The following is a 21,997-nucleotide window of genomic DNA, read 5'->3' as shown; positions in this document are numbered from 1 at the left end:
AACACAGGGAATGGAGGTAAAACTGAGAGACCATGAGATGCCAAAGCAAATAAAACTCTCAGGATAATACAGGTGGACGACTAGATAAAGCATCAAACCAAACCCATTCCTTTAGTGTCTTTCAAAAACTACTGTCACTTTGTGTTAGTGACACCAACACGCTGACATTTCTGATTCATATCTGTCGTCTGAAAATACATCTCATATTCCTCTAAAGCCGGGCCTGAAGCACAACAATGTATATTTATATGAGCTACAGTGGATCTGGTCTCGTCTTCTTTATTCATGCATCTTTTATACCAAAGTCAAAGCTCATAGCAGTGCTGTTGAATAGTTCCTAACACGTCTGCAGAGACTCTCAGCGAGTGCATCTGACATCTGTTGTTGTTATTGTTGTTGTAATCCTGTTCTCTGTAAACCTCTGACTTCCAAACCTTGAACGTCTGCTGCTTCAATAACGAAAGGAGCTGCAGAATACATATCATTATTTCCTCTGTGTCTGCTTATTATCAGCCTCAAAGTTTTCTAACATATTTATGAGAAGAAAAATCACAAAATATTCTTAAAACTAATTCTGATTTTTTACATATTTTGGGGGTCTAAAGGACCGATGGCTGTGATGTAATCCTCTGGGACAAATGCACTAACCCTAACCCTGGTCAAAGGTCGTCCACTAAAAGTTCTTGTTGTTTCCACTGACAGGCTCAGATTGTTCTTCTAAGTGTGTGACAACATGACAGAAAGGATCCCTACAGAGATAGACCTTTTTGTTACAGAGGAAGATGATTGTTTTAACCACACACAGACGTTACATCGCTCTCTGCACACACACCAGACTCCATTCAGAAAAACGGTCATTTTACCTCGCGGAGCATTACAGCTGCTCGTCTAAGGCTGCTTCAGTTGGTTAGTTTGTTTATGTCATCGCACGACACAGAAAATATTGTGTGTTTGATCCCAACTGACCATTTTAAAAACCAAATTCACACAAACAATCTAACGATCAGGGCAGCGGTAGAACAGCAACTCCTGCGTTCTGGAAATTAAAATTACAGTTTTGTCAATGGAGTCTGGTGGCTTCTGGTTAAAAAAAGTGTACTCTTTAACATAAAGGTCTATCTCTGTAGGGATTCTTTTTGTAATGTTGTGAGACACTTTTAATATCAATCTGAGCCTGTCAGGCACATACTGGCCAGGACTGCGCTGCAACCTTCTAATCATTAAGACTTAAAGACTTAAAACTAGGCCCAGGTTTAAAAACAGCAGAAATCCTGGACTGTTTGTATGTGACACATTAGCTGAGGCCTCAAGCAATACCACTTTTTCCATCTTTAGCTTCTTGCAGACTTAAAACAATTATTTACAAGCACCGTATGATGTTTTATCTCTCTTTAAGGGCAAAGCTGCCTGCAGAGCAAACATCAGATCCCAGAAGATTCCACAGACACAGAAAGAGTAATGAAAGCATCCGAGTTCAGCCAACAAAGGACGGAAGTATTTATCTATTCCTCGGAGCTAAATCTACACTGTCACGCTCACAGTTTGTCCTGCACAGCATGTCCAGAGGTCCTCTGAAACAAACGTAGGCACTTTTACAAAGTCCCCCCGGAAACCACATGTCGAACCCAAATGTGATGAATTATGCATCTGGTGGAGAAATAAAAATCCCATCTGTTGGCTCTGAAAAAAACTCATCTCAACTCACCTCTGCAGCCAAAATGACTAATGTGCTATACCTCTGAATCTATTGTCTTTCAGTGGGGCAACAATACCTATATTAGCTACTGCAGGGGGGGAAGGAGCAGGTATTCATGAGGTCTCACCTTCCCAGGCCGGAAAAACACTCTGGTCAGGCCGAACTTGTAGTCATTCTCATTCAGTCCCAGAGCTTTGAACAAAGCCTGCAACAGAAACATGAAGGACGTTGATACAAATGAAAATGTAGCTGTATAAAAAAGGTAAAAGCTGCTATCTGAGCCGGTGCCGAGGCTCGGAGGACCGACCTTGCAGAACAGGCGCGGGTCGAGGCGGGTGAGTTTGGGAGGCATGTACTGCTGGTACATGTTGTAGAGTTCGTGGAAGGGAGCTCTGGAGGGGAAGCCGCCCTGCATCAGGTCCAGCACTGACACCATACCTACAGAGGCAGGGGAGAGAATTTCATTAAACAGGAAGTCAAAGTTCCTTCAGGTGTCAGACAGCCGGGTCAGTTTGATTTATTTAAATGTGCACAAAACAAACATAAAGAAAACATTACGAACTGGAAGCTGGGATCCGGTAAGACTGATAACTTTGTTCATTTATTGTTGATCAGACAACTCCAGGGGATTTTTTTTTACAGCTTTATTTATATGAATATTTGAAGACTTATAATTGGAAAACTCATAACAACATGCCAATTAATACTGAAAGAAACGGGTTGTCCACCAAATTTCATGGCAATTTCATCCATTCAGCCCTGAATCATCAAGTTACATCATTTGGAGACCAAAAGTTTTTGTCAAAAATTCTTCTCTAATACGTCCGATAGATGCCGAGACATTTCACACCAAGCCAAAATTTTATTTCAACCATCCATATTTGTTGAGATATTTCTGTCTATAGACCGACAGATGTTCCCACGCCGAGAGCCACACTGCTGCTGAGGCTACCAACAAGTGAGATCACCATCTAAAGCAGAGTACTGTTTAGTCACTCTGATTGTAAAGCTTTAACAATCCTCTCTTTACACAACAAGCTTTTCATTGAGCTTACATTAACTACAGACCACTACAGAGCAGAAACGTACAAAATACTCAAAAATATCAGAACAGAAAATCACTGCTGAAACAGGAAGTCACACCAGCCTGCATTAGAATCAGCATCATCTGTCAGCGCTGCGTTCTCGACTTGTACATCCAACTTTGTGACCTTTTTCCCTTTTTGTCCATTCTGTCTTTGTTTATGTTGTCATGCCTTTTCAAACTGCTTCCCTTGACATATTGAATTAATTTGTTCATACAGACCCCCTGTAAGCGCGGATGATTTGGCCTCTTTGAAGCATTGTTAGTCATCTCATTTTGCTTTGAAAGCTTATATCAAAGGGCCAATTTTCAGGCCTCTTTCATAGCAGGCAGATGCTGCTAATTGGCATTCAGTGTAAATGAACCCTATTCGCAGCAGAGTCTCTAACTGTCATTAAGTGCCTTCAGAAGTCCTTTCTTCATTAGGTGTTTTTATGTTACTTTGCAAATACCCTGCACACCATCATGTGTTCAGCTTCTGCAGGATGATGTCATCATGTAAGTCACAGAGCAGGAGGTAAAGCTACGTCAAAGGGAACTGCAAAGTTCCTAATAAAGTGTCTGGAATCAGAGAATATTAAAACCTGCAGCCTCACCAGCCTCCTGATTGAGCTGTCGGTGTTATTTAAAACACTAATGTCAGCATATTTCCAACACTACTAAAAGCTGCTGTTAGCATTCACGTCTAACATGTCCACTGGTGTATTACAGTGTTAGCTTGGGCATGCTACATCCTCATGTTTCATGTCTAACTTCACTGTCACAAACTGAGTGATAGGAGGTGTTCAACCATAAAGACGTGTTGACTTGTTGGTGATGTTAGAGGGTAACCAAAGTCATAACCATTCAACCTCTCACAGCTGTGTGTCGGGCCAACAGACGGTGACTAATGAATAGAGTGACATTGGCATTTTTCAGAGCCACAAAGCAAGGCTAAAAATACTGAGGGGAAAAGTGAAGAGCACTTTAATCCACTGAATATTACAACTTCCTCAGTCCTACGCTCATGAAAATATAACTGTCCTCTTGTGTATTCAGATGAAGATGAAACCCGAGCTGCACACACCTCAGACTTCCAGTTGTAATTTCTCTACAGTTTCCCAAAGGATCCGCTGAAATGAAATCTTTCTGTCACCCTTCCTGCAGATATATTCCTCAACAATTACATCAAGGAGATTCCTGAAAGTGTGTGTGTGCACCTTGGAGTCCTTTCGGGCGAGCAGGCTCTTAAACCAGATCCAGACTTTTGATTAAAAGAACCTGAAGCTTCTCTGAGATATTCAATGTATTCCAAGTGTGTCATGTGAGGCAGAGTTTATCCCAGTGTTAGTCTCCCTCCACTGGGTCCCCATGAAATCACTCACTGGTTATAAAGTCCTCCTTCTAACTTACAAGGTATTACTCAGTTTCAGTATGTCACTGATTGACTTAAGCCCTCTAAGCCGGTGAAGAAAACGAGCTCAAGGCTGCTCTCGTCACAGAATCCAGCTTTTCCTCAGAGTGAAACTAAATCTACGGCTCGATTTCAGGCGTCAGACCCATCACGGGAAAGTTTGTCCAACACTTCTGATGCGTCCAGAGGAGGTGGAGACGCGTCGGCCATCTTTATAAACAGTCATTGGTTTGGACTTAATATTAGATCATCCTCACATGCTAAAAGTCCATAATGAGCACAAGATTTAGAGTACTTTGACGCGACAGTTGCAATTAAAAACTAAAAGTTAACTTTAAAAGGTCAGAGGAATCATTAGGACACTTTCAGTTTGGCTGTCTGTATCAGAAGTTGTGCCAGTCAATCTGGTAGATGTTGAGACAGAATAATGGAAAGCTTTGACGTGTCAGTGCGGCTGGAGGAAACGTCAGAGGCTCGGCAAAGTAATAAGAACTTGACCTCCAGGCACCTTGAACATTGGTACCAACATTCATGACAATCAATCAAATATTTGTCAAGATACTGGAGTTTGGAGCTGAGATGTCAGCCTCCTGATGGGGACAGGAGGAATATAAATGTCAGCCAAGTCTCATCTGAGGAGCAGGACTGACGGGACGTTAAAGACTTTTTAAGAAGTTATTTAAATGTGCGACGGAGAGAAAGAAACTTTTCTTCACAGTTCAAAAACACAAATATCCCTTTATGAACAGCAGCAAACATTTATATCTTCTTATATAAAAAGAAGTCCAACACACGAGGCCAACTCCAGTCCCTCCACAACACTTTCGTTTGATAGAATTGGGCCGTTTGTCTGCTGACTGTGTTTTGGACCTAACAAGGCAGGTACACAGAGGCCTCCCCAGTGTAAGCCACACTATCAGCGCTTTCATTCCCAGTCCAATAAAACTGGTAAAGAGCTTCTTATAGTGCAGGATCTGAACTGGGAATTATTGAGTTTGTGCAGTTGAAAGCAAAACTCAGAATCTCTGAGGACATTAAATCTGATCTGCTAAGAGGGAGCGTCAAAGAGGTTCTGGTTTAGGGAATAAAGAGTTTAAAAAAAGGTTGCAAAAAGTCTCACAGCAAGTTTAAAAGACAGGAATGTATTTCTGCAACGCAGGATACAGGAAGTAAGGGCAGCTGAGGTCTTCTTTCTTTCTTTCTTTCTTCATTCTGAAAAAACAAACCTTTTATCAGGTTTTTTGGGAAGGGTCACTACGGTGGCTGACATGGTCAAACTCGCTGCAACAGCCAAACGATTTCCATTACAAGAAACAGGCTGCAAATTCAAAAACACATGCAAAAGCCCAAAACACAGACAGCAATGGAAAAGGCAAAAAATGCTAAAAGACACTAAAATCAAACAAGGAGTTCCGGTTTGACGATATGAAGAGTGCACGTACGAAAGAGGTCACCTGAGTTATCTTTAAATTTAAACATGTACAATATAAACATCCAGCAATCTATTCTAAGCTTCATCTGAAAGGCAGCTGGACTTGGCTGAAGTTCTTGAAGACGTGTCACCTCTCATCCGAAAGGCTTCCTCAGTTCTAGACTGGTGGACGGAGCGAGACATAAGACTGTGTAGGTCATTAGTGTGCCAATACATGTGTCATCAAGGGTGAGTCGTTAACCTGAACTTTGACCTGGTATCAGTGGTGACCTAGTGATACTAGGTGAGGTGAAACGTCTTCAAGAACATCAACCAGGTCCAGTTGTCTTTTGGAGTAAGCTTAAAATGACCGTGTCCAGGATGACTGAGAACCTTCACAGACATTTAAACGACGTTTAAACTTTAGTGATTACTATAGCAGCAAAATGAGCAGCAAGAAGCTGCTGACAGGAGGAAGAGATGGCTTGGCTAGCAAAATATCTGCTATGGCCTTGGCCATGGCATCCCCGTCTGAAGAAGCTGAAGAGGAAGGTTATGACCTGGTCGTTAAAAGCCAGCAGGAATATCTTCTTGACAAACAACACGACACCTTCAAAAAGGACACGTCTCCTCTGATACAGCAGTCGACCCAGTCCCTAAAGACATCTGTGGAATCGTTGGGAGAACAAATGGCGTCGTTTAATGCCCGCCTGGCCCAGACCGAGTCTGCCACAGAGTTCACTGTGAAGTCTTACAATCCCAGAACAAAGTACTACTGCAGCAGGCTGAGGGTCTTGAAAATAGATCCAGGTGATCCAATCTTCATACAGTAAACGTACCAGAGAGAAGCGAAAACGGGCAACATCCAGTGAAATTTGTTTCAGACTTGTTGGGGGGAGTTCTGGGTGTTTTCACCGATCCCCAAGAGCCGGACCCCCCGCTCCCTCGGCCCTAAACCACGACGGGGGAGTTCTGCGAGCCCAAGAGCTTTTGTGGTCTGTTTCCACAACTTCCAGGAGAAGGACAAAGCCCTGAGATGGGCCCGACAACTGGATCTTCCATCCATTCTATCCCGATGTGAGCGTGGCGCTGGCCAACAGACAGTCAAACACTCGCTGTACAGAAAAGGAATTAAATTCCGTCTGGCTCGCCTTCCAAGAGGAAATACTTTTACCTCCATGAAACGTTCTCAAACATCAAACGTGCTGCAAATACACAAAGTCAAAAGCCCTTAAAACACACGCCCGTACTTCACCACATTAAAGTTAAGAGTTATTAATTAAACCCTTTTCACAATCATAAGGTCAAAGTACGTAAGTCCAGAGGAGAACCCGTGGGAAGAGCACGGCCTAGAGTTAGAACTCCCCAGCAAGTGATAACAATAATTCCTAATGATATAATTAATTACATTTAATGAGGCCTGGACCCTGGATGGATTAAGCAGATAAGAATGATTAAATCATTTAAGCTCATTTAATTTTGTGCTAGATTTGACTCATTCCCATTATGAGCTGATGAGCTTCCGGGCTGATATGGCCGGCTTATACACGGACTGAACGGCCTCGTGCAGCACAGTCTGAGTTTAAGAGACATGTTCTAACAGTCCTACCGACAGAGAGCAAAGATAATAAGAAAAAGACTTTGTTTTATGTGAATTCTAAAGACTTCTGAAGGACTCTGATTTGAATGTAAAACTTTCCAAGGCCTGCGCACACTCCTCTTGTCCTCTCAGGTCTGAGTGGCTCTCTGAGGCAGAAGAAAATTACAAGGGGTTTAAACTTTTTAAAAACATACTGAATTCTGTCCTCTTCACTCCTGACTAATACAGACTCTTATTCTTTTATACGCAGAGTCTGTCGAGCTCCCACAATGCAAAGGTCTGCTCAGGTCGTTCCACGTTCTAGTCGAGCCATGCATTGTTCAAAGTCTGTCACCGTGTGAATGTATTTCCTCTTCAGCTAAAGGTGGCATAAAGCCGCACCTGACTCAGAATGTGGTCAGATTACACTTTAAATACGAAGCTTTGGATGCTGCTGTGTGTTGGGACCAGAAGCTCGTCGAATGCTCTGTCGTTTGAGCATTTTGAGCTTTGTTGTTGTTCAGACAGACTTTAATTTTCTTTAATGACTTCCTATAAACGAGCTGCTCAGGACCTGACTATCCACAGACGGCTCTCCACCGTGTTTTCATGGCATTTCAGAGAGATCAATATTCATTAGAGTTCTTAAAGATGATTGTTTAGAGGAGATTTGAACATTTTCTTCCACCAGTTTATTTGGTTAATGACACCGAGCGCGTCTGAACCGTCTCTGAGAGGTCTTTAGTACAAAACAGAACAAACTTTCAGCCTCTTTATTTTTCCGTTTTGGAGTCGATGAGGAAAATTAAATCGTTTCAGAAGCGATAACTCAAAACGACACACAACCTTTCTACTGCTTAAACAATAGCTTACATTTTCACCACACAGCCTGTTTACCAGACGGCCAGAGATTAAATCCCTTTTTAAACAGCGGACTACTTTCTTCTTTTAATTCAGGTCACTTTTGTTTTCTACCTGTCATTTAACAGGACGTCAGGATCTAAAGTAAGCGACAGCTGGGATCCTGTGTCAGAGAGAGACGCTGCTTTTTGATTTGAAACAACTTTATTCAGGTTTTTTTCCTACTTTTAATGACCTGAATCTGAAGGGCAGACATCGAGCGACCTATTCAAACATGTCTTTAGTTTCTACAGGTAAACTAACATTATGCTTTCTGCTCTGAGAACCCAATAAAAGTGTCTGTAACTCTGTTTTTCGGCCTATATTGTCAAATAGATGCACAATATTACCAGCAATGTGATCTAAAAGGATTTAAATGACATTTTTCATTTCACCTCGACTTTAATATGCAACATTTTACACATTCATATCTCCAAAACAAGTATGTCCTGTGTAAATATATCCTGGAAAAATAACTTCCTATAAAGAGAGTGAAGTCAGACTCCCTCTGTGTGTGTTTACACTTATGGGACGGCTCCGCGCTCCCGCTTCATGAGAGTTCATGTACAAGAGTACCATTAGGGACGATGCTAACTCACTGTTAATCTGAATGTTCAGCTTGCTGTCCGGTAGCGTTATCATATCACGGTCATTCTGTGTAATTAACCATGCTAGCGGGGGGCTGCAGCACCATGCATAGTAAACTAAAGTGTGCTAACGTTAGCCCGCAGCAGCACAATGCTTGCCGCGGTTTGTTGCAGCTCGAGCTGTAACATGCATTCTGCCTATAATTATGTTCAGTTCTTGCTGCAGGAGAACATAACACAGAAATGTGTCTGAAGCGGTGCAGCAGAAAAGGCCGGGCGGAAAACGTAGACAGAGCGTTTGTTTTGGTTTCATGCTGGTGCTCAAGTGCGACATCATTAAGCCTTTGACCCTCCTGTCGTGTTCGGGTCAAATCTGACCGATTTACAACTTTCAATCATAAATATTGTGTTTCCATTTGATTGCCTCAAGGTCTCAAGATGCCCTCCACACGAGAATGAACATATAAATTGCTGATCACCACCTTCACTGATATTTCAGTGGTTTAGTCAACTTACCACCATATAGGAAATAAAGGGGTAACACTAGATTATGTTTATCCATCAGATGGAAAACATCCCCATTCACAGCCACACATCCCCCCACATGAACCACACATCTCAGACTGAACAACGGGACAGAGTTTTTTTACCAGAAGAAGAAGAGATTGAAGTTGAACCAGAGATGGAGGAGGACGTCTCAGAGATGGAAGACAACCTCGATGGATTTTGGAACACATTTTCAGTGTCTATTCTTTGTATATTCACTGCAGTTATTCATGTTAAACACCAGTGTGAGACATTGTTTACAGCTTAAAACGGTGTTTGGTGATGAGCAGTTAAAACAGACCGGGAACACCAAAGTAAGGGGGGAGAAACGAAGACGACAGGAGGGTTAAATGGCGTGCTCTGTAAACTCTGAACTTCCAGTAAAAGTGAAACGCAGTTCTGTTCCAAAACCTGTGTATGCTGCTGTACACCTCTGTGACAGCTCAGTCTACAGACTTTGACTTGCTCTCTCAGTTTAACTAATCGGACGTTTGGGCTGTTTTCTGTAAAAGTACGAGTCAGAGCCAAAAAGAAAACAGTCTTGTCTCCAGATCGATGTGAAATTTGGTTCAATCATTACAGTTAGAGCAGAGTTAGAGCAGAGATCCCAGTATTCCCCCCGAGTGTTCCCCACACACTGGATCTGTTTCCAAAGAAGAATAACTGCCACCAGAGAAAGCTTGATATGTTTCAGGCTAACAATCAACCCACAACCCTCCCTAGAGGTTGCATAAAGTTAATGAAACTTATGGGACAAGGGCTAAACAGGAAGTGACATCAGGCTGTCGAACTGTTAGAGAAACATTGCTGATAAAGTCTCATCTGGACGTAAGTGAGATGATTTGACTGACCGGAGCACTGCAGCTGGGAGAGAATCTGCGCTCCCTCGAACTGGTGGCTGATCATCTTCAGGTTCGGTTTGATGCAGCGGATGAAGCTGGAGCCCTGCAGGAAGGAAGGAGGGAGGGATGCACGGAGAGAGACAACAAAGAGAGAGACAAGAAATCATTACAGTAACAGCGGAGGGCCGCAGACCGAATCAGACATTCATGACTTCCATCACAGTCTGAGTCAGGTCGTGATGCTCTGTGCGTCTCCGGGGAGATAAAAAACTGCAGGTGTTTGCCTCTCATGACTCGTACAGAGCAGCTGGACCACAGGCCTTTACTGCAGCTGTGAGGCCTCTAACATCATCTCTGAGTAAAGAGAGAAGATGAGACACTGACCGTGCTGCGGAGCTTCTCCAGGAGGATGTTCAGCTGGGTCTGCAGGAAGACAGAAGAGACGGACACATCTTAAAGTGGATCACCTTCAGAAAACTTTATTCAAGTAGGAAACGCCCTCCTTTGTTTGGCTCTGTTTATGTAACTTCTTTTTCTCTTTTCTAAATGGAAAACAGCCCATGTTTGTATGTTCTTATGTTCTTAAATCATACTGCAGCAGCTGAATAGATGGATCACGTTTTAAGTTGAGTGCTGTTACTCTGTGTTTCCAAATGAAGTCAATAAAATCAGTGTACTCAAGCTAAACCTAAGAGGGTCAATTCTTTGGTTTACAAGCTGGTAAATGTTTGTTTTTGTCTTATTTCCATGTGGAGAAAAAAAAGGAAAAAATATGACCCGCTATTTACAGAGATACACTTACAGCTTCAGGTAGAGTCATAGCCTGTCGGTGAGCCTCCTAGTTTACCTGCAATTCCCAATTAGCAGAAAGAGTGCACCGCTGAGGGGCTGTATTTGAATGCGTCAGTCTGCAGAGTCATTGATCTTTTATCTGACTCAGGTGTGTGCAGGTTAGAGTCCGTGGCCTCGACCGTGACTCTGAAATATCAGCAGCTTAACTGTGCTGTGTGTTAATAAACCCATGGAGCTGTCCGCGGTGCTGAAGTTGCAGACTGAATCTGAAATCGCACCGTTTTCTCTCAGCTCAGTTTAGTCTTGGGAAAAATACTTTCTAAACTTCAGAAAGGAAATTCTCTCAGACAGTGGACCGTTTGCTCTCAGCTGCAGATCAGATATGAACTCAAACACACTGATTATCAAGTGAAGGTCGAACTCTGCTGATCTGTAATGATGCACAACTTCAGCAGCAGTCAGAAGGTACCAAAAGCTGCCAACGCCGGCCAATGCTAGAGTCCAGTGCCAGACTCCAATTGGTTTATTGTCTTACTGTCTGGAACAAGATGCAACAAATTCATCTGAGCTTCAGCGGAAGATGCTGCTGAGGTGGACGAGCGAGGCGTAAGAGAGCAGAGAGGCATTTCCCCTGATAAGGTGTAAAGAAAGGACTTTTAATTTGGTATGCATTAACAGGAGGTCTCGTCCTCTGCAGGCTGCGATGGGTCAGAGAGGATTAAGTCTTTACATTTGATGGGACTCGCTTGTTTCTGATGAGTAAAACTTTTAGAAATTTGCATCATCAACATCTTTGTTCAGCGGCTGACCTGCTGAAGTCAAAGAGTTTCCATTCAGAGCGATTGTTTTAGCCAGCGTGGAGGCCCTGCTGGGCGGGGTTTGTGACGAGGTTTAACCTGCAAAGAGCATTTTTTATTTATTTTCCAGTGTTTTCACTATCATACTTCTTTTCTCATTAAAGTAAAAGCCGGCCTCCGAACTAAACTCCTTCATCATTTATAACTCCATCTCATTACTACTTACTCGCAGTGTTGTGCTGCATTATTTAACCTGCGGACACGAGGAGCATCGACATTATGTGAATGTAAAAACATGTAAAGGTCAATAAATGTTTACTACATCAGGTCAATGAGGAAGAGGACATGTGGCGGCCGCTAGCAGCTGTTAGCTGGACAGGATGGAAAAGTAATGTCCATTTAAAGAGCAGATAGAGGCACAAGAAGATACAACTATGCTTACATTTACAGGTACTGTTACCTGGAGAACTGTTTTAACAAGGGAACAGGAAGTCATCAGTAGAATCAGAGGGGCGAGCTGCAGCCCTTTGCAGTCTTTTAAGGCCATTCAAGCGCAGTGACCACATTTATAATGCAAGATCATCCATCCATTATCTACACCGCTTATCCTGTTCAGGGTCGCGGCCCGCGGGGGGCTGGAGCCTATCCCAGCTGTCACTGGGCAAGAGGCGGGGTTACACCTGGACTGATCTCCTGTCAATCACAGGGCTGACTACGGACATTTTAGAGTCACCAGTGAACCTAACGAGCACGTCTTTGGACCGTGGGAGGAAGCCGGAGTACCCGGAGGGAACTCACGCATGCACGGGGAGAACATGCAGACTCCACACAGAAAGGCCCGCTACGTCTGAACCGGGATTCAAACCAGGAACCTTCCAGCTGTGAGGCAACAGCGCTAACCACTGCACAGCCCACATTTTCCTCACCGATGAAAGATTTTAATTTCATCCTGACTTACAGGACACGGGTCACATCGATGCTTTAATTTAAAGATATACATAACGTCTAGTTTTAATTTGAGAAATAAAGACTTGGTTCGGAGTCTATCAGCACTTCCATTACTTCCTGTTTCTGTAGTGATGAGATCATTTGTCCAGGCAGCTAAAAAGCACAAATGGCGGCGTTAATGACTTGTTTCTAATCGTTCAAATGTCTGTCTCTCGTGTGAAACTGGTTTCTGTATGAATTGTTCCATTGAAATAAAGTTTAATGGGTTTTTTTAACTACTTTTATCCACAAAAGAAGCTTTTTCATCCGTAATATTGAAGCTAAATTTCAGAAATATGACTTGATTTTCTCGTCTGGGGAAACAGTGGTTTTGTTTTTCATATTCAGACCAAAGCCACGTGAATGATCGGCCGTGCCTTTGGAATAGGACACCTTGTTATGACGCATCCGGTCCCTGAATCAGGACGAAGCTCTGGTATCGGGTTAAAACCTTACAGGCTCTCCACGGCTCACGACTCCCCTCCGATGCTCCAGCCAGAATGGTCTCCGTCATCTCGACTGACTCAGATTTATCTCACCGCCCTGAGCTCTGTTCCTGCCTGTTTGGATCCTCCTCTGCACCTTTTAGACTTTAATCATAGCCGGGACGGAGAGAGAGAGGGGACCCGGGGCAGAGCAGGAGGAGAACCGGGGGGATGAGGGGGATTTAGGAAAACACTACAGGTAAGAGAGCTCAGGGGTAATAAGAAGTCAGTCTACTCTGCAGCGAGTCCAAATCCACCCTGAGACAGTCTGTGCTTCAATCCTCTCAGATAACTGCTCAATGTTTCCACTGTCTAACCACGACTGTCAGACATTCTGCGCTCATATACTCATGGATAATATCTGATAGAATGTGATTAAACAGATTAAACTTCTTCCATCGCTCCGTGGTCCAGTTGTGATGCTCACGTGAACATTGTCGGAGCTTTCAGCGGTGGACAGAGGTCAGCGTGGGCACCCTGACCGGCCCATTTTTCCTGCTTCCAACACGTCGACTTCGAGGACAAAGTGTTCACTTGCTGCCTAACATGTCCCACCCACTGACAGGTGCCATAGTAGCAAGTTAATCAATGTTATTCACTTCACCTGTCAGTGGTCATACTGTTACAGCTGATAGATGTATTCTCTACATGTCTCCTGTCAGTCTGCGTACAGTCAAATAAAAGACCTCAAACAAAAGGAAGTTATTGTGAAATCTCTTCCTGGATGAAAAGACACAAAGCAGTGTTTTTATGAATCCAGTTCAAAGAGCAGCTCTTGATCCAGGATCTAACACCTCGGTGATGGACAGAGTCCATACATCCTCAGCGACGTAGATCGCATATAAATCACGTCTCCACATGCATGAAAGGCTAAAATATTATTACATCAAAGACAGCGGTGTTCCTGTGACTCACATAAAACATTTCCCTGCTTCCTGCACCGCACCGTGCTCCATCGTTCCCTCGGGTTATGTGCCTTTCTGATTGAGTGGAGCCGGGCGCTGTGGTTTTTAGCTCACCTTGCCTTGGGTTAGGTGACACATTAGAGCTTTTATCAAGGTGAGATGCTGAGCCAGATGAGTCATAGCGGAGGAGAGTAAAAACCCTCCTCCATAACTACAGCCGATGACAAAGGCGCTGCTCTCTCTGTTCTGTAGACGTACTCGGAGAAATTCAGCAGAGAAAGTTTTCTGTGCATTTTTTTGTTCCCATGAAAGCAGAGTGTGGGGCTCTTTGAGGTCGATACCTGTACTGAGAACCTTCACATACCTGTATCAGTGTTTAAAGGTTTAAAGGGTCACTCCAGGTATTTTCAAACCTGGGCCTGATTTTCTTTTTACGTATTTCGGAACCAAAGGACTAATAGGAATTAAAAGGTTAGAAATTCATCCAGTAGATTTCTTAACCCGGCGGCTCTCAACAGGCTGTAATGTCTGCTACGTAATCCTTGTAGGCAAATGCATCCGATCAAAGGTCGTCCACTAAAAGTTCTTGTGTTCTAAGTGTGTGACAACATGACAGAAAGGATCCTACAGAGATAGACCTTTTTGTTACAGAGGAAGATGATTGTTTTAAACACAAACAGACGTTACATCGCTCTCTGCAAACACACCAGACTCCATTGAGAAAAACACTGATTTTACCTTGCAGAAAACAAGAGTTGCTTGTCTACTTACTGCTGCTTTATTCGCTGGTTTGTTTGGATTTTTGTTTGATTTTAGTGTTTTAAATGGTTAGTCTGGATCAACACAAAATTTGTGTAACACAAATTAACTAACCAAGCAAACTGATCGAGGAAGCAGCAGACCGGTAACTCTCATGTCTTGCAAAGTAAAATAGCTGTTTTTCTGAATGGAGTCTGGTGTGTTTGAAGAGAGCCATGGAATGCCCGTTTCTGGTTAAAAAAAACCCCTCTTCCTCTTGAAAAGGTCTATCTCTGTAGGGATCCTGCTGGCTCTTCTAATGCCACCAGACTTCATTCAGAAAAACAGTCATTTTACTTTGCAGAACAAAGCAGTTGCTGGTTTACCGCTGCCTCTATGGTTTGTTTGTGTAAGTTATTGTATGATACAGAAATACTTTTTCTGATCTACACAAACCATTTAAAACACCAAAGTTGCAAAATAACAGATCGGATCAAGGCAGAGATAGACCAGCAGCTCAAGTGTTCTGCAAGAAAAATAGCTGTTTTTCTGAATGGAGTCTGGTGTGTCTGCAGAGAGCGATGTAACGTCCGTCTGTGGTTAAAACAATCATCTTCCTCTGTAACAAAAAGGTCTATCTCTGTAGGGATCCTTTCTGTCATGTTGTCACACACTTAGAATAACAATCTGAGCCTGAAGAACTTTTAGTGGACGTACTTTGATTAGGTGTTATATTGCAGCCATAACAGCCCGTTTTGCAGTTCCTGGCTGAAGAATTCCACTGATGCAATACCAGAACTTTTTTGCACCCATTAGTCATTTACTCACGGCATCTTTGTGAAGATGAACCTGAGTGCTGACAGCCTCATTCTGACCAAAAGGACCACAGTCTGTCAGATCTATACTCGGTGAAGCGGCCAAAACCAAAGCTCGCTTGTTTAAGGTGCTGCGTGAGGCATTTTAGGGCTCCATAAATCACTCCACCACTTACTCTGATACCCGATAAGTTGATGTCATCAGGACAGTTTTGGCAACAGTAATGTAGATCTGCAGTGACTGTGCAGAATGCAGATTTACTGTCCTGGTGTTTTGCATATTTCTACACTTGCATGTTGATTTTCTTTCAGGTTTACGAATCGTTGAATCTCACCTTAAACTTGTTCCCGACGCTGATGAAGCTCAGTTTTCCCGCCTTCTGCTTCACGTCTTTGCTGTTGTTGGAGTTTTCGAAGAGCTCGCGGACGAAGCGGTCTTTGGACTCGCTGACCAAACACTCCAGAGACATGTGCAGCGCGTCGTTGTTCTTCTCCACAAACTTGGTCTGAGAGAGGAGAACATTTCAAACAGAATGAGAAACATGCGTTCAGATTCAAGGCTTGTTAATATATGTGAGTGCGACAGTCAGGTTACAGTGTGATGTTTTGCTGCATGTACTCAGAGCTGTTGTGGGTGCGTGAGTCTAATCTCCTCCACACGGTCACCTGCTTTCATGTTAAAAAGCTACTTGGTGAGAGGTTTTCTGCCGTCCAGCGATCAAAGAAAAACAAATCTATAATTTGATGTGATATTATTTTAAAGATGGCTATGTTAGTAAAGCACAGTGTGTTTGTGGACGCACCGTCTCGTAGCACACGGCTCCTGCAAAGTGTCTGACAATAAATCCTTCATCATCCCTCACGTTCCTGTGGACGGCCAGCTTAGACTTCCTGGGTACCTGAGGGACACACACGCGCGCGCGCACACACACACACACACACACACACACACACACACACACAGAGTCAGACACTGAGACTCAGCAGAGTTCCTGCATATTTTCCATTTACAATGACATGCTAATTCCCGCTGCTGTCAATCACTCTCGGCTGGAAATGAAGATTAAGAGTCCGTGTTCAGTAATTTACCTGTCAGCGACACCACATCACCGCGAGGCTCCACATTATCCTGCACTGAAACTTATTGTATTGGACTCAATGTGAGGCGACCGTGTTATAAGATTTCAGCCTCAATTTAAAACGTTTCATTAAAAATTGTTGAATAAAACAACTAAAACAGAAATTTCTTTTATAATAGGATTTGGCTGTTTTTTTTCCGTGATTATTGCAGCGTAAAATTTCAGATATTTGAAAAAGTTTCAAAGCACGTTGTGATGTTTTTCAGGCTGTTTGTTTGTAACACATGACACATCCACTGTGAGCTACACATGCTCCAGTAAAGCCATCTGCTGGCTGAGCGAGCTGTCTTCTGACATCACGCCCTGTTGATTTCTGTGTAAAGATGTCAAATGGACCATGGAGCCGTCATGTCTCACTGTGCGTGCCTGCTTCAATGCTCTGCATGTTCCCAAAGAAGAATCTACACATTCATCATCACGTAAGCTGCTCTACTCGTTACTTCAGGTGCTGTGTTTGTAAATAAGCACTGATAGGAGACGGTGAACTGTCTCACTGTACAAACACTCTTTGAGATCAACACTGACTCACATCTTTAACAGAGACTCTGATTTTCAACCTCAGTCCTATCATGCTTTTATGGGGAGCTAATGACATCATGGTAGGAAAAAAAGGTTAGTCTGGCGGAGGTGAGGGAGCTCGCTAAAATACACTTCCTCAATCTAAGACGCCCGCCTCCGAATTTCAAATATTATTGCTTTTATCGATTACAGAGGAAACCGGCTTATGACTGAGGGGGCGAATTGCTCCTTTAACAGTTTTCAACATGGATGAGAGTGTTGGATTTCTTGTTGTTGATGAACCGTATAGAGTCTCTTTAAAGACTGTAGTTTGACTGACCCAAAGTCCCAGAACTTTTAGTCCCAGGAGCTACTTTTTCAGGAGCCAAATCTCTCCTTCAGCCGTCAGTGTTTGCATTCACACTGAGGTCTGAAGTCTCACCAAGACGAGGCAAATAAATCTGCTGACTTATGAAAAGGGACAAATGTTTTAAACATCCGTTTTTTGTGCTCGGCTCCAACAAAGATGTCGGCATAGAAAGTAACAGACAGGCATCGTATATTGTGTGACACTGTACCAACTGTAAGCTATACTTCCTCCTTGTTCCAACCGCTGAATGCTTTATTCTGTGTCTCTATCGATGAGTCGAAGTACAATGAGCAGAAAGCTGCAGATTTTTAAAAATGGTTGCTGAAATAAAATGCATATATTACTTTACAAATCAGAAATGTTCAGCCCTGAAAATGCCTGTGCATTTCAAAAGCAGGAACTTTTTGGGAGGTAAAAAAAATAACTTTGATCTTAATTTGGACCCTGGTATCACGGATGGAAAGACACTAAGTTTCTCTAAAGGTTCCTCCTCTCCGGAGTAAAAAGTTCCTGCAGTAAAAAGCAGCTTTACGTTCAGCTAAATGTGACAAAACAAAAGACAAGTGGTCTTTGTATTTGGTGCTGACTTTGTACTTCTTCTGCTATCGAGCGATTTCAGGGGTGAGATCAGGCATCAGCATCGACGTCCAGAGGTCTGAGCAGGAGTTAAGCCGAGGTCAGCCCCAGGACACCCTAGAAATCCTTTATTCAAGTTTGCATGGTTGTGTCAGGTATGCTAGAACCTCAGTGTGGTTGTAATGGTAATGAGTTACGATCAATAATTACTGCCCCAGTCTCTGTTTGAGACAGAAACTCCGACTGGAAGAGACTTTAAATTAGTTTAAGATGCCCAAAAGCTAATCGTGATCTGTTGTCTTGTTCCCTCTGTTTATCCGTCTGTATCTCCTGTGAACATAAAAAAGGAGGGACGTCCTCCTCCTGCTGCAGATCGACTCACAGTGAGGCGGAAGTGGTCCTTGTGTTTGTTGTGGACCGTGTCGGTAAAGTGCTGGTCGCTGGGTTGAGGTAGTCGGTTCTCTTCGTCCAGTATGTCCAGGATGCCGACCAGCTTCGCCTCCACCAGGTCTGTGAAAGAAAGCATGATAAAACCTGTTAATGAAGCTGCTGAGGGTTACCTGAGGCCGCCGGGCAACGCCAATTAAATCAAGGAGGGGTGATGTAGACGATTAAAAATCTAAATTAAAGTTTAATGGAACTGGAGGAGGCGTGGAGATTATAGCAGTCTCTCCTTGGCCTGATTTCGCTCTGAAGGTGACGGGAGAATGTCACCTAATTTTAATTTCCACTATCATTACCTGAATCGGTCCAGAATATTAGGCTTTAAAGGTGAAAAGGTGCTTTATTTAATCACCACGCATTCAGAAAAGTAGACTTAAAGTTTGAAAACTCAGAAACCGTCGGGTGAGTGAAAGATGTGATGTTCTGAAGAAGCTGACGGTGAGACAGAAGAACAAGCAGTTCACTGAGCAGATCGATGGGAAGCTTTAGTTAAAGTGCAGCTCAATTTACAGACGTAATGAGCTTTCAGCTGCTGGTCAGCGGAGCCGAGCTTCACGTTTGACTTGTTGAATAATCAGACACCGAGTATTACTGTCACAACTGCAGGACTTCTACAACACCTGCTGCTAAGTTTGTTCCTCTCTACAAAATCTGATCCATCAGATTAGACCAACAGCTGTCAAACAGGGTGAACGAAGCCTCTGCACGTTTATACTGGACATGCAGAAGCTTCATATTGTTTAGTTTCCACATCCTCTGTTATTCAGCGTCGGCTTTTGCAGGTTTAATGTTTGGAAAGATCTCATGGTTAAAAGATAGTGTACTTTAATTTTGTAACTGGATGTCTTCCAGTTAAAAGTCTCAAAGTCTGATCCATCCCTCCAACATAAACTCCACTCTACATTACTGAACTCACCAGGCGAGCAGAGGTCTGTGTCAGTGAAATAAATAGCTGTATAAGTTGACGACAGTTTAGTAAAAGCCCCTCCAGGTGTCATGCACCACCCAAAGAGCCTCTAAGTGACGTAGACTCTTAACGTGAAACTCCTTTTAAAATGTATTTTCCAGGTTTAATTAACTTTTTTTCATTTTTTCTACATAATTCAACATTAAAATGTGTGATAGATTAGTTTAACAGCAATGCAGCTCAACACAAAAGTTTCAAGTGTCGTTCCTCTTAAGATGCACCTGTGCACCTTTGGGTCAACATCCTGGAACACGTTGTGGAATGTGTCGCCGGCAGGATGAGGCAGTAAAGATCACACGCTTGAGTTTTGTTGGGACGTTGTGAGGCGTCCTGAATGAGGCAGCGGTTTGTCGTCCACTATGATAAGACTACATACAAGAAGGCGCTAAATTACATAGACAAAAAAGTCATGTCAAAAAAGATCAAAGACTCTGAAAGCAGCAATGACTTCTTCTTTGGAACAGGATACAAACAATTGTCTTCCAGTTCATAATATCAATACTCGCCACCCCATACATCCACCACCTAATGGCCAGCAGAGGGCGACTCAAAGAGATGAACAACTGCTGTGAGAAAATCTGTGGGAAAATGCTCCTCCTCCTCTCCTGATGTATTCCCTCAGTAAACATGTTCCTAAAGAGTTTATGGTCTCAGTCTCTAGTTTCGAGTCTTCTTCAACACAGCATGATGTTCATTCAGTCACTGATGCTCCCATTGAGAGTCACACAGACCAGAAAGAGGGGAGGGATTAGGGCGGGGCTACCTGTGATTGACAAGTCACTGTTTGCTAGCCAAAATGAGCATCCCAATAAATGTCCAGGTTACTCTAAATAACAGCTGTTCTTTGCTAACTAAACTTTTGTTAGCATTAAGATATAGCTTAGCATTTCCTAACCGCTTTGCTCCTCTCAACCTGCACCTTCTGATCCATATATAGAGTCCAAAAAATGTCAAACAATTGTCCACAAACCAATTAGTGATATTACTTATAGATCCATCCATCATCTATACCACTTATCCTGTTCAGGGTCGTCGAGGGGCTGGAGCCAATCCCAGCTGTCATTGTGCAAGAGGCGGGGTTACACCTGGACTAGTCACCTGTCAATCACAGGGCTGACACAGAGACAGACAACCCTTCACGCTCACATTCACACCTACGGACAATTTAGAGTCGCCAATGAAGCTAACGAGCATGTCTTTGGTGTGGGAGGAAGCCGGAGTCCACTAATATAAGCAGTTTATAATTTACACAAACTTGAGAACACGTGAGTAACGCTGGCGGCCTCGTGTGAAGCCTTCTCTTGAACATGCTTTCATAGCTTTAGGAGATTGTGAGGCATTAAAGATGCAGCATTGGCCGTCATCCAATACGATACACTCCACAGGATGTGATGATCGGTGGTTGTGCCCTAAGCCGTCTGTTGGCTCTGACTGTCGTCGTGTATAAACCCGGCAAACATAATCCCAATGATATAAAGTCAGGAACAGGGAGAAGAAGTCAGAAGCTCGCTGCTGACATGCTGGTGAGGAAACGAGGAGAGACCTCACCATAAAACAGCAGGGGCACTAACATGCAGGAAGTGATAGCAGATGATTCACGGACTCGGAGGATGTGATGAGGTTCTGATACGCAGTGATCGGGTTACCTACGCTTTAAAACAAACAGTGTTTCTGAGTAATGTTTCCTGACGTGAATTGGCATGAACGCAGGAGAGCGGAGGGAGGCTGTTTGATGCAAACTCCTACTCAGGAAGTCTGAGGAGCCCTGAGCACATTCAGCTCCGACCAGCAGCCAGATTCTCCACTGACAACCTCAGGAGACATCGCCTCATCCTTTCATCTATCCCTTCATCCCTCCATCTACTCACAGCATCAAAACACACACAGAGGAGCCAAATCAACCGACACAACTCAACTTCTTCAGCAGAAACAGCGGATGGACGGATCGATAGAGTTTGATGAGGAAACTTTAGGAGCTGAACGGTTGAATGAACGAATGTAGAACAAATAAATTGCCCTCGTAGACTTTGACAAACGTGTTTTGCTCTTTCCATTAGTTTCTAATCTTTGTTTTAATTTCTTCTTAGTCTTGCATGCACTCATGTATCTTCTGTCTATACAGATTTAATTTTCTGCTACATCAAGTATGATCCTTATGTTCCCTCTGGTTGTAATGTGGACGGAGTCGCCGCTGCTTTCACGACACACAGCAGGGACCCGAACAAACATTTCAGTAATCTACAGTCTCGAGCCATTGGGCAGAGCTCATAGTAAACAGTGTGTGAGGGCCTGCTCGCTGCCTCCCTGCAGCTGACTCTGCTGTAGTTAAGTATGTAATATTGATGCTATTTCACAGAGCTGGACATCAGCAAAAAGCATAATTAACCTTCGTCACCTCTAATCACCTAACATCCATCTCCCTCGCTGTGTTTGCAGTAACGCAGAC

General features: G+C 43.3%; 1 protein-coding gene across 1 annotated transcript in view; it reads right to left on the bottom strand.

Moving 5' to 3' along the window:
- Window positions 1–21,997, bottom strand: part of myo6a (myosin VIa) — a 150,289-nt gene that overhangs the window by 47,971 nt on the left and 80,321 nt on the right. Inside the window, 7 exon segments of the mRNA XM_069657761.1 lie at window positions 1,824–1,901; window positions 2,004–2,134; window positions 10,048–10,141; window positions 10,423–10,461; window positions 15,893–16,063; window positions 16,361–16,456; window positions 18,523–18,650. Coding sequence (XP_069513862.1) covers window positions 1,824–1,901; window positions 2,004–2,134; window positions 10,048–10,141; window positions 10,423–10,461; window positions 15,893–16,063; window positions 16,361–16,456; window positions 18,523–18,650 — 737 coding nt within the window.

Source organism: Semicossyphus pulcher, unplaced genomic scaffold (assembly GCF_022749685.1).
Source record: "Semicossyphus pulcher isolate SPU_LCO1_2020_fin unplaced genomic scaffold, fSemPul1.0.p SCAF_11, whole genome shotgun sequence".
In the NCBI taxonomy this organism is placed as follows: Eukaryota; Metazoa; Chordata; class Actinopteri; order Labriformes; family Labridae; genus Semicossyphus; species Semicossyphus pulcher.
This window is presented reverse-complemented; position numbering and strand designations above follow the sequence as displayed.